A 13,403-nucleotide genomic window follows, 5' to 3' on the forward strand; every position below is an offset into this window, starting at 1 on the left:
GAATTGCCCCATCTATCTTGTAGCCTATATTCATTACCCAAACTACCTAGCTGTAGGGCGCTGTCCATTGTGCTGATACAGCGCAGCAGAGATAAGCTTCAACTTTCAAAAGCACTCAATGATCTCGGAGTCTTAGCATTTGAATGTTACGTTTATTGTGGTGTAGCATGATAATATAAGCAGAATTCAATATAATTCCAATGCAAGAAGCATCTACAGATGGACTATCCAAATAAAGACCGAACACACACCCACACTGAATACACACAATACATGAGCAATCAAGCAAACTGACATAAGTGAAAATACACATGACTGACATCAGAGAAGGTGCTTTGACTCATGCATTTTCATTTAAACTACTGAAAGACTACTAAAATCCTTGAAAATAGATTTAACAAAACATTTGTCACTGATCTCATTGTGTCTTATGAAAACCTCAACAGAGAGGTAAATATAAACATTCTGTGAAGCAATAATAGATGTCCATAAATAAAACAACATACAATGTATGAGTTTTGGGACTGGGTGATATGATGCACAGGACAATTCTCTGTAAGCCTTAATGAAAGTGCTACTGTATCATTTTAATCCCAGATAACACAAATGACCATTCATCTTCAAAAACTGTTCCCCTGACCGGGATACAAACCAGAACGCCATCTTCAGCCTCAGTGGTCTGCCCAAAACCCAAAGACAAACCATAATACAATACTACATCAGTTGGGTTGATGTCTACTGGTAACTAGAATATCAAAATAAAAAACTCATATGTGTAATATGTTGCATACCCAACTTCTGTTTTGCTAACACACCATAGCACTGGCCACAAAAAGCAGAACACAAAAAGAGGGCGAGGCATCGCATATCCCCAAAATGAAGCCTAATGGGTTGTTTGGGCAACAGAGTGCCATGTCCCATTCTGTGGGGCCGTCAAGCCAACATCCAAATGTCACTGGGTCACTCTGGTGTTTGCCAGAACTGCAAACAGACCCTTTAGTTGAACCCAAACACACCCCTGTAAAACAAAGGCTTGATATTGACCCCCCCCCCCCCCCCCCCCCCCCCCCCCCCCAGCCCCGCCCGCTAAGCCTAGCCAAGTTCACAGAGAGTGTAGACTATTGTTTTGTTGCGATATATTGTTTTGTTCCTGTTTGGACGCCAGGAAAAGTAGTGGCTGCCTTGGCAGCAGCTAATGGGGATCCAAATAAAATGCAAAATACTGCATTAGGGGCTGAGCAGACGTGGCTCCCAGTACTGTACTACCGTGAGCCTTTTGGGGGGCCCTAAGCACGATTTGGTTGCCCCCCCACCCTAAAATTATTCAAGTTAATTTCCTGCAATTCTACACATCTTGCCATAGGCCGGAGAGAACTTAGTAATTTTATTAATAATTTCATGCAATTCTACTCATTTTGCCATGGGGTGGAGAGAAACATTTGCTGTTTTAAAGCGAATTTCATGAAATTCTACACATTATGCCATGTTAATGCCATGTTAAAATTATAACTAACAAAATCAAATGGGGGTCCCCTTGATGTCAGGGAGTTGCAGAGAAGTGTACTGCTGTACTGTTGTAAGGGGCTAAGGAGAGAGCGTTGTGAACCCATTAACTCGCTGGGATGGAAATCCATATCAATGAGCTCGTCCTAAACCTGTCCAAAAACTGTGGGAATAAAACGACCACTAACAAATTATGAATACGCTTTTCATATATATTCAAAATCATACTGAATAATGTTAACCAAAAACAACAAATTACAACCGGGATCAGCTTTGTATATGCATAATTTTCAGTTATAAAATATTCTTCTTTCTGTTCCACAAAATTTGTGGGGCTAACATTTTGAAGTAAAGTAAAGGCACAGAAAAATACATCTCAAATTCCATATCTCAGTATGTGATCATATACTCTTGTACATTTATACCAATGTTGAAGCCTTTCCAGCTGTAAAGGGGCAATCAGCAGTTGCTACATAAAAATGTTTTTGACTTATGATATGTACCCACTGATTACTGAAGAAAATAACTTAGAAATGCCGCATGAGCTTAGTTCAACTGTCGTACCCCTTCAAGGCAACAGTAAACATGTTGTCCCTCGCCCCCAATTCGTGACAATTATTAAAATGTATGTTGCATGGTTTAATGAGAGAGAGAGACAACAAAAAAACAAAGTATTTTTTTTCCCCTCACTTGAAATCAAAACTTGATAGCTCAAAATGGACGGGATGTCAGAGAACGGACTCCACTGCTTGATAGGAAGAAGCATTGATATAAAGAGGATTTATTTTTATGGGCAGACGAGAGACAGTTATACTGATAGTAGTCTCGCTAGACTAAACTGAAAGTAACAGAATGGTCCCATGTCAATGAATTGACTGAAATATTCACATCGATCCACTGTTGTAGATCGTTTACACTTATGCAAACGGTCTCTATACAGTAGGCATGTAAGACACTCCTAGGGCATTTTAAATTATTTCACTGTGAGTACTCGCTTAAATTATTATCAAGTACTCGCAAAAAAAACTAAGTTGAGAATATCTAATGCATGCACATTTATGTAAAAAATAAATTTGTGACAAGTTGTGACAAAATACCAGGCGGTTATGTAGTGTCATCAAATCATATAGGAAGGAAGAGTAGCAGCATTATATATATTTTTTGATCTATTCCCCACCACAATTGTGGGGGACAAAACGTGCGGACAGACGGAGACAGATCCATAGTCGTTGTCGTACCCCCAGGGGCTTAAACAACCTAAGCTGTGTTGGTATGTAAGTGTTGTATCACATACATTAATGCATACACACCACAAATGAACACCACACATATTATTAATAATCAATACAGGCCAATGGAAACACGATAATCTAATGACTACATTTTTAAAATCAAGATTAACAGTGGGGGCTACTGTAGAATCAGTGTGCTAGTGGACTTACCCAAAAGAGAAGAGCTGACTAGGCTTCTTCATTGCCACCCAAGAGCTCAGCAAACAGGTGATCAGACTGTGGGCCAACAGGTACACACACATAAGTCATCATGACTAACAACAACAGCTCAACACAAGCAGTTGCACAGCAGTAAAAAGAGCTCAACACAAAATGTTAGGTACACAACTTAGCTTAGTGTAAAACTACTTCAGACAGCGATGACAAAACATAATGAGCCCCAGGATTCCCACTTACTCACCTGAAGAGATCGAAGATGGTGAGGTACGTGAATGCAGTTAAGGCTGAAATGAAAGAAATAGATGATCAGTGAGTACTATATTTTACTTGAAATTATTATAATAGAAATCAAGGAAATATTTTTTTTGCTCTGTAAAAGCTATTGCAACACGTTTAAAACCTCTTGGTGTTAGGGGGCAGTATTTTCATTTTTGGAAAAAAAACGTTCCCGTTTTAAACGGGATATTTTGTCAGGAAAAGATGCTAGAATATGCATATAATTGACAGCTTTGGATAGAAAACACTCAAACTTTTCCAAAACTGTAAAGATATTGTCTGAGTATAACAGAACAGATGTTGCAGGCGAAAGCCTGAGAAAAATCCAATCCGGAAGTGCCCCAGGTTTTGAAAGCGCTGCGTTCCAATGACTCCATATTCAGCTGTGAATGTACCATCAACGAGCTTACGCTTTCTACGTATTCCCCAAGGTGTCTACAGCATTGTGACGTAGTTTTACGCATTTCTGTTGAAGAATAGCCGTAGGCAGCCACATTGCGTAAGTGGTCACATGGTGGCTCCGAGAGAAATTCTCGCGTAAAATATAGGAGGTAGCCATTATTCCAATCGGTCCTACTGAAAAACGAATTGTCCCGACGGATATATTATCTAATAGATATTAGAAAAACCTTGAGGATGGATTCTAAACAACGTTTGCCATGTTTCTGTCGATATTATGGAGCTCATTTTGAATATTTTTCGGCGTTGTGGTGACCGCAATTTCCGGGCGATTTCTCAGCCAAACGTGAAGAACAAACGGAGCTATTTCGCCTACAAAAATAATCTTTTGGGAAAAAAATGAACTTTGGCTGTCTACCTGGGAGTCTCGTGAGTGAAAACATCTGAAGTCCATCAAAGGTAAACGATTTAATTTGATTGCTTTTCTGATATTCTTGACCAGATTGCCTGCTACTAGCTAGGCATAATGCTATGTTAGGCTATCGATAAACTTACACAAATGCTTGTCTAGCGTTGGCTGTAAAGCATATTTTGAAAATCTGAGATTACAGGGTGATTAACATATTTTCTAGGAAGATTTATGTCCGTTGCGTTATGCTAATTAGTGTCAGGTGATGACAACGGTCCCGTTCACGGGATTGGGTGTCACTACAGGTTTAAGTGTGAAGCTGGTAGCTGCAATACACCAGTTGAAAGAATATAGCCTATTTTGGTGAGATAAAAGAATATTGAATATACTGTCAATCAACAAGACTAATGTTCTATAATGATACGTCGGTCGTAACACCTTTAGTGTACCAGCCATTTCACGGACACACAAACATTCATATCCTTTGGTTGACAAAAACTGTATTATTCCTATCCAGTAGAGATGACAGTGTAGCTGCGGTGTCTAAGTTAAAATGCCAACTCCCACACATGCACATAAACAAAGTCAGTAATTGTGAATACTCAGTGAACAGGCCTTAACCAGTCTCCAGCCATCTACTGCTCCTCAATGCATCTATACTTTTAAAAAACACATGGAGTAAACTCCCTGGTCCTAGGGGGCGCTGTAGAGTAGAGAAGCAGTAGGCTGGATGGCGAGGAGGAGACAGAGGTGGAGGCAGAGTGATATCTGCCGGCCTCCAAACCCGGCTTTATGTAAGCCGAATATGATGGAGAGATTAGCAAAGCTTTGCATGGAGAGGAACATTTTGTTTTCACACTGCTCTACCATGTTGACTAAATTGAGTTGACGTAATCCATTATCCGTTCACCCCAGTGGATCTATCGGACTGACTGAGCTCTGCTTGTTCTGTCCAGGCCACGCTGCCACAGTGACTGTGTCACTGCCAGAGCAAACAGGTACATGAGATCACCTCAAATAGGGTATCATCCCATATGGCTTTTCAACTGTGGTCCAATCCTATAAAATCCACTGTGGTACAGGCATTAACATTAGGTTTTAATCATGTGAATGTACTAGAACATCAGGGAGGACATAGGCTAGACTTGCCTATTGGTAAATAAATTATCCAATTGGATGAGCCCTGGTGCTAGGCATGGTCTATTCACTCAATGATTAGAAGACGGACCATGTTTAATAAAACAATAGAGGGTGAGATTTTCTTCCGGCCATATCAGCTCAGCGCCTTTACAATATACTTTACATCCATCACACAGTGTTCAATTCACGACACATTGCATCCGTTAGGACACATATCCTACCCAACTGTCTGAATGAGTTTAACACTAAGCAGTTTATACACTTACCCACCTGACTGTCTCTGCTCTCTTTTGTTTTAAAATAGACTTCGCTCCAAATATCATGGATACAAACACTGGCACTCAAAACACTTGTCTGGTATCATGCAGCACAAGTACATTAGTCATAACTTCGGCTCCCTCCGGAGCTGAACCCAATATGTGAAGCATAACGTGTCCAGATTAAAGGTCATTTGTGTATGTTTGTAGACCTGATCAATGGGAGATAAAAAAAAAAGGAGCAGAGTGGAGGAATATGACCCGGGAGCTGCATATTTAATGATGTCTGCAGAGCAGAAGTCCAAACAAGTCTGATCAGCTGACCGTGCCCCATGCCTTTCTGCCATCCCAGCCACAGCTCAATCCCAGCCCCAGCCCCATCCTCACCCCCTAGCCCCAGCCCATCAGTCACACCCACCCCAGGGAACAAAATCCATTAACGGCATTAAGTGCTGCCTGGTTATCGGAGGATAAGCAAACGTTAAAAGGGGCCTTTGGACCATTGTTGTGTATCACCTTTCCCTGGGCCAGGCCAAGTTGGGTCCTATCTGCCTTGGCGCATAGACAATTTCACACAGGTATACACTAGGGTTGAATGGCGGGAACACAGTTTCTGAGATCAACCGCCCAAAACTAGTCCCTTAGTCCCTTTTCCCGGGATAAAAAACTCAGAGAAACCGGTCAATTATAATACATTTTTTATATCAACAGCATGACGTGAAATGGAACTGTTAAATGATATACAATGGCTAAATCTGTCTTCTCTATGGCCTTCTCTCTGCATGATCAAATCATCAATGCTCATGGTGGGGACAGACAGCCCATCTCAGTTTGGAGTGCAGTTTACAATGGATGTAAACCTATGATCTCATCATGGTAACTTTTTTTCTTGTGACAGGTAGGCCTACATTTTAAAACAGCCTATCACTCAAATATCATTGCTTTAAATCAGAGCATGAGTGAGCAGTCTCTCTCTCCGCATCAATTCCATCCAAAATAGATAGATATCTTGAACAGGATTAATCTAGATGTCCCATATATCTCTTTCAGGTAATAAATTCAATGGCCTCTCTTCCTAAAACAAAAAAACACTCCTTAGCTCTTGGAGTCCCATGCAGGAAAAGCTAGACTAGAATAGCTTGCTGGGCATTTTTTTGTAGCATTTCTTTTACCAATAGACTAATCGAAGAGGGACGCAAAATGTTAAATACAGCAGCCAATAGAACTCACAGGTAGATTGAAAGAAGAGTGAACGCACGATGGCGGTAGGCTATAGCAGTTATTTATCCAGACCAATAACCATTCAATCTTAAATGTTATTTAACTAGGCAAGTCAGTAAAAAATAAAATCTTATTTACAATGACATCCTAACCCCCCCCAGCCAAACCCTTCCCTAACCCGGACGACGCTGGGCCAATTGTGCGCCGCCCTATGGGACTCCCGATCACGGCCGGTTGCGACACAGACTGCGAATGAACCATGGTCTGTAGTGATGCATCTAGCACTGCAATTTGCCTTAGACCCGATGCGCCACTCGGAAGGCCATGAAGAGAAGTGAAAGCCGTCTGCATCTAATTCTAGCCATATATTATTCAAGCATGTCAATAGAATGATGAAAATAAAAGACAATGAAACATATTTCACTTAACTGTTGAAAGCGAGAAAGCAATGAAGCAACAATATAAAGAGAAAGAGGTAGGCTAATAACATTAGGGGAAATATTATGAAAGGCATATCTGCATCAGCCTACTAATTATAACAATAGGCCAAATTATATTTCCAAATTAAAATAAAATTTGCTAGCCTACACTTATAACTAGAGGTCGACCGATTAATCGGAATGGCCGATTAATTAGGGTCGATTTCAAGTACATATAACAAATCGGTAATCGGCATTTTTGGACACCGATTGCGGCGGATTACATTGCACTCCATGAGGAGACTGTGGCTGACTACCTGTTACGTGAGTGCAGCAAGAAGCCAAGGTAAGTTGCTAGCTAGCATTAAACTTATCTTCACATAATCACTAGTTAACTACACATGGTTGATGATATTACTAGTTTATCTAGCTTGTCCTGCGTTGCTAATCGATGCTGTGCCTGTTAATTTCTCATCGAATCACAGCCTACTTCGCCAAACGCGTGATGATTTAACAAGCGCATTCGTGAAAAAAGCACTGTCGTTGCACCAATGTGTACCTAACCATAAACATCAATGCCTTTGTGTGTTCTTATATTATAATTAAGTCTATGATTTGATATTTGATAGAGCAGTCGGACTGAGCGGTGGTAGGCAGCAGCAGGCTCAGAAGCATTCATTCAAACAGCACTTTCCTGCATTTGCTGGCAGCTCTTCGCTGTGCTTCAAGCATTGAACCGTTTATGACTTCAAGCCTATCAATTCCCGAGATTAGGCTGGTGTAACCAATGTGAAATGGCTAGCTAGTTAGCGGGGTGCACGCTAATAGCGTTTCAATCGGCGACTTCACTCGCTCTGAGACCTTGAAGTAGTTGTTCCCCTTGCTCTGCAAGGGCCACGGCTTTTGTGGAGCGATGGGTAACGATGCTTCGAGGGTGGCTGTTGTCGATGTGTCCCTGGTTCGAGCCCAGGTAGGGACGAGGAGAGGGACGTAAGCTATACTGTTACACTGGCAATACTAAAGTGCCTATAAGAACATCCAATAGTCAAAGGTATATGAAATACAAACTGTATAGAGAAATAGTCCTATAATTCCTATAATAACTACAACCTAATACTTCTTACCTGGGAATATTGAAGACTCATGTTAAAAGGAACCACCAGCTTTCATATGTTCTCATGTTCTGAGCAAGGAACTTAAACGTTAGCTTTCTTACATGGCACATATTGCACTTTTACTTTCTTCTCCAACACTTTGTTTTTGCATTATTTAAACCAAATTGAACATGTTTCATTATTTATTTGAGGCTAAATTGATTTTATTGATGTATTATATTAAGTTAAAATAAGTGTTCATTCAGTATTGTTGTAATTGTCATTAATTGTCACAAATAAATTAAATATACATTTTTTAAAATAATGTTTATTTAATTTTCAAAAAAAAAAAATATATATATAAATATATATATATATATATATTTATTTAAAATCAGCCGATAAATCGGTATCGGCGTTGAAAAATCATAATCGGTCGACCTCTACTTGTAACTTTGTAGGCCACATGTGCTGCACCAGAATCGCATGTTCTCTCAGCTTTATCATAGTTTGAAAGAGGTGCGTAAATCCAGTCCAGATAATACAATTCACACTCAAAAAGATTAGCTTACTGGAGCTTTACTCAAGAGTGCATATAGCTAGCTAAATTTCTGACAGAAAAACATAAAAGCCCATAGACGACAGAAAAACTTTAAAGCCTATAGATGTAGCTAGCTATATGCTCTCCTGGGTAAAGCTCCAGTAGGCTAATCTTTTTGAGTGTGAATTGTATTATCTGGACTGGATTTACGCTCCTCTTTCAAACCATGATAAAGCTGAGAGAACATATAGCCCTAGCTATATGCTCTCTTGGATAACGGCACAATCATTTGGGCTTTTTGAGCTTGGGCTCATAAAATATCTTTAATGTATGGCTCATAAAATGTATTTAATGTCTGAATTTTCGATCAAAGCCTATTTATATGCTTTAAACTGAAACTTACGGTTGTGGCGGGAAGTACCAGGTTAACCCGGAGAAAAGTGATTTTTCTTGGGATGGAACATTTGTAAAATACCTGGAAAATATTCAACCCTAGTATACACCCATAGCACCCTCCCCACACACACAGTATCTCAGATAGGAGAGATTTGCTAACTGCAGCTGTGTGGACTGTCATTGCGCAGAGAAACACGCATCGACCGGGGCATCTCGGGTGTCTGTCGACGTGGCACATTAAAACAACAATAAATCGCTCCATATGTAAACTAAAAGCTTTATTGACTTACTACATAGAAACACCTGGCAGGGGAAATGGGAGCCGTGCAAAGGAAGCTGCTGCTGGTCTGGGCCTGTGCTGACAGCCACAGGGGGGACCAGGGAAACAAACTCAGGGCTGCCTGCTACATAGCGTTGAGAGCTGAGAGCACACACACTCACACAACAGATGCGACAAAAGTGATTTTTATTAAATGTTTAAACCACCCTTTTTTATAATTTAAGTGATAAGAAAAAAAAATCATGATATGACGTGACGACTGATCCGTGTAAAGGAAAGAATGAATGGGGCCATGTATCGTGAGATTTTGAGTGAAAACCTCCTTCCATCAGCAAGGGCATTGAAGATGAAACGTGGCTGGGTCTTTCAGCATGACAATGATCCCAAACACACCACCCGGGCAACGAAGGAGTGGCTTCGTAAGAAGCATTTCAAGGTCCTGGAGTGGCCTAGCCAGTCTCCAGATCTCAACCCCATAGAAAATCTTTGGAGGGAGTTGAAAGTCCGTGTTGCCCAGCAAGAGCCCCAAAACATCACTGCTCTAGAGGAGATCTGCATGGAGGAATGGGTCAAAATACCAGCAACAGTGTGTGAAGACCTTGTGAAGACTTACAGAAAACGTTTGACCTCTGTCATTGCCAACAAAGGGTATATAACAAAGTATTGAGATAAACTTTTGTTATTGACCAAATACTTATTTTCCACCATAATTTGCAAATAAATTCATAAAAAATCCTACAATGTGATTTTCTGGATTTTATTTCTAATTTTGTCTGTCATAGTTGAAGTGTACGTACCTATGAGGAAAATTACTGGCCTCATCTTTTTAAGTGGGAGAACTTGCACAATTGGTGGCTGACTAAATACTTTTTTGCCCCACTGTATATACACTGCCCAAAAAAATAAAGGGAACACTAAAATAACACATCCTACATCTGAATGAATGAAATATTCTTATTAAATACTTTTTTCTTTACATAGTTGAATGTGCTGACAACAAAATCACACAAAAAGTATCAATGGAAATCAAATGTATCAACCCATGGAGGTCTGGATTTGGAGTCACACTCACAACTAAAGTGGAAAACCACACTACAGGCTGATCCAACTTCGATGTAATGTCCTTAAAACAAGTCAAAATGAGGCTCAGTAGTGTGTGGCCTCCACGTGTCTGTATGACCTCCCTACAACGCCTGGGCATGCTCCTGATGAGGTGGCGGATGGTCTCCTGAGGGATCTCCTCCCAGACCTGGACTAAAGCATCCGCCAACTCCTGGACAGTCTGTGGTGCAACATGGCGTTGGTGGATGGAGCGAGACATGATGTCCCAGATGTGCTCAATTGGATTCAGGTCTGGGGAACGGGCGGGCCAGTCCATAGCATCAATGCCTTCCTCTTGCAGGAACTGCTGACACACTCCAGCCACATGAGGTCTAGCATTGTCTTACATTAGGAGGAACCCAGGGCCAACCGCACCAGCATATGGTCTCACAAGGGGTCTGAGGATCTCATCTCGGTACCTAATGGCAGTCAGGCTACCTCTGGCGAGCACATGGAGGGCTGTGCGGCTCCCCAAAGAAATGCCACCCACACCATGACTGACCCACCGCCAAACCGGTCATGCTAGCGGATGTTGCAGGCAGCAGAACGTTTTTCATGGCGTCTGCAGACTCTGTCACGTCTGTCACATGTGCTCAGTGTGAACTTGCTTTCATCTGTGAAGAGCAAAAGGGCGCTAGTGGCGAATTTGCCAATCTTGGTGTTCTCTGGCAAATGCCAAACGTCCTGCACGGTGTTGGGCTGTAAGCACAACCCCCACCTGTGGACGTCGGGCCCTCATACCACCCTCTGTTTCTGACCGTTTGAGCAGACACATGCACATTTGTGGCCTGCTGGAGGTCATTTTGCAGGGCTCTGGCAATGCTCCTCCTGCTCCTCCTTGCACAAAGGCGGAGGTAGCGGTCCTGCTGCTGGGTTGTTGCCCTCCTACGGCCTCCTCCATGTCTCCTGATGTACTGGCCTGTCTCCTGGTAGCGCCTCCATGCTCTGGAGACTACGCTGACAGACACAGCAAACCTTCTTGCCACAGCTCGCATTGATGTCCCATCCTGGATGAGCTGCACTACCTGAGCCACTTGTGTGGGTTGTAGACTCCGTCTCATGCTACCACTAGAGTGAAAGCACCGCCAGCATTCAAAAGTGACCAAAACATCATCCAGGAAGCATAGGAACTGAGAAGTGGTCTGTGGTCACCACCTGCAGAACCACTCCTTTATTGGGTATGTCTTGCTAATTGCCTATAATTTCCACCTGTTGTCTATTCCATTTGCACAACAGCATGTGACATTTATTCTCAATCAGTGTTGCTTCCTAAGTGGACAGTTTGATTTCACAGAAGTGTGATTGACGTGGAGTTACATTGTGTTGTTTAAGTGTTCCCTTTATTTTTTTGAGCAGTGTATATATATTTTTTACACACACACACACACACACACACATATATATATAAAAACACACACATATATAAAAACACAACTGTTGATGAGATAGAGTTGACCCATCAAACTTGACACATCAGTAACCAAAACCTGAAGCTAGCAGTGACTACCAGCTCTCACTAAGAAACTTTTACCAGACCACTAAATAAATGGAGTAACTGCTTGAAAAAGAACCTGACCTCTGAGATCAACATTTTTATTTACCATTCAGTGGAAACAAAGTGAAGATGGGTACACGACTGATTTAGGAGGATAGTGTTCTGATAATGGTCAAGGTATAGTGTTGTAACCACAGAATTTAATGAGATTGTATTTTTATGGATTTAACCACAACTTTAAAAAGCTGCAGGTTCTATGTAAAGATTTCTCACTTGTTCACTCTTGACAGTTGGTGTTTCACAGCGCAGCGCCTAAAGACAATTCTAGTTGTCATCAAGAATATAAAATAACCACCTGCCCAACAATTCTCACCTATTCCAAAGTTCAGTGTAATTGAGCACCCCATCCAACCCCCCCTTATACAAGGTGGCCCTACTGTTGTCAGAGTGACAGGCTACACTGAATCCTGATGGATGAGGCTAGTAGGATGTAACCCTCTGTGAATAGGAAGACATGGGTGAGCAGCACATAGTTTTTTTCCAAGAAGGAATAGGCTTGTGTAACGTGAAGCTACAGATGGAGACTGGAACCCTACACTTTAAGTAGGCTGTCAGAAATGAATAGGGGTACAAGGACAGGCCCCTGAGGAGCTTCATACCAGCTTGTAGTGATATCGTCCCTTGCCCTGGAGACAGGAGAGCGAGCTCCCTTCTCCAACCCTGAGCTGAATACACTGTCTGTGGCCAGACTTGGCTTGGATAGGATTCTGTTGTGAGGGTGGATCTCAGTCTGTGCCTGTGGAATGTCTTAGGTGTCTTACTACAGTCTCTTCTTTATTTAACAGCAACAAAACCGGACGCCGCTATTAGATTAGCTCATTTGGACGGATGGTAGCTCTAAAGAGATTACATAAGACGAGGCAGATGAGGACATACATTAGCCTTACTGAACATATAGTCGTGGCCAAAAGTTTTGAGAATGACTAAATATTAAATTTCACAGTCTGCTGCCTCAGTTTGTATGATGGAAATGTGCATATACTCCAGAATGTTATGAATAGTGATCAGATGAATTGCAATTAATTGCAAATTCCCTATTTGCCATGCAAATGACCTGAATCCCCAAAAACATTTCCACTGCATTTCAGCCCTGCCACAAAAGGACCAGCTGACATCATGTCAGTGATTCTCTCGTTAACACAGGTGTGAGTGTTGACGAGGACAAGGCTGGAGATCATTCTGTCATGCTGTTTGAGTTTGAATAACAGACTGGAAGCTTCAAAAGGTAGGTGGTGCTTGGAATCATTGTTCTTCCTCTGTCAACCACAGTTACCTGCAAGGAAACACGTGCCGTCATCATTGCTTTGCACAAAAAGGGCTTCACAGGCAAGGATATTGCTGCCAGTAAGATTGCAACCATT

At 41.7% G+C, this 13,403-nt stretch overlaps 1 protein-coding gene across 1 annotated transcript in view; it reads right to left on the reverse strand.

The window, feature by feature from the left end:
- Positions 1-13,403, reverse strand: part of LOC139381436 (zinc transporter 6-like) — an 83,372-nt gene that overhangs the window by 39,921 nt on the left and 30,048 nt on the right. Inside the window, exons 5-6 of the mRNA XM_071124952.1 lie at positions 3,196-3,238; positions 2,946-3,011 (exon numbers count right to left, since the gene is read on the reverse strand). Of these exons, the coding sequence (XP_070981053.1) occupies positions 2,946-3,011; positions 3,196-3,238 (109 nt within the window). The remainder of the gene's footprint in view (positions 1-2,945; positions 3,012-3,195; positions 3,239-13,403) is intronic.

Source organism: Oncorhynchus clarkii, chromosome 23 (assembly GCF_045791955.1).
Source record: "Oncorhynchus clarkii lewisi isolate Uvic-CL-2024 chromosome 23, UVic_Ocla_1.0, whole genome shotgun sequence".
Taxonomy (NCBI): domain Eukaryota; kingdom Metazoa; phylum Chordata; class Actinopteri; order Salmoniformes; family Salmonidae; genus Oncorhynchus; species Oncorhynchus clarkii.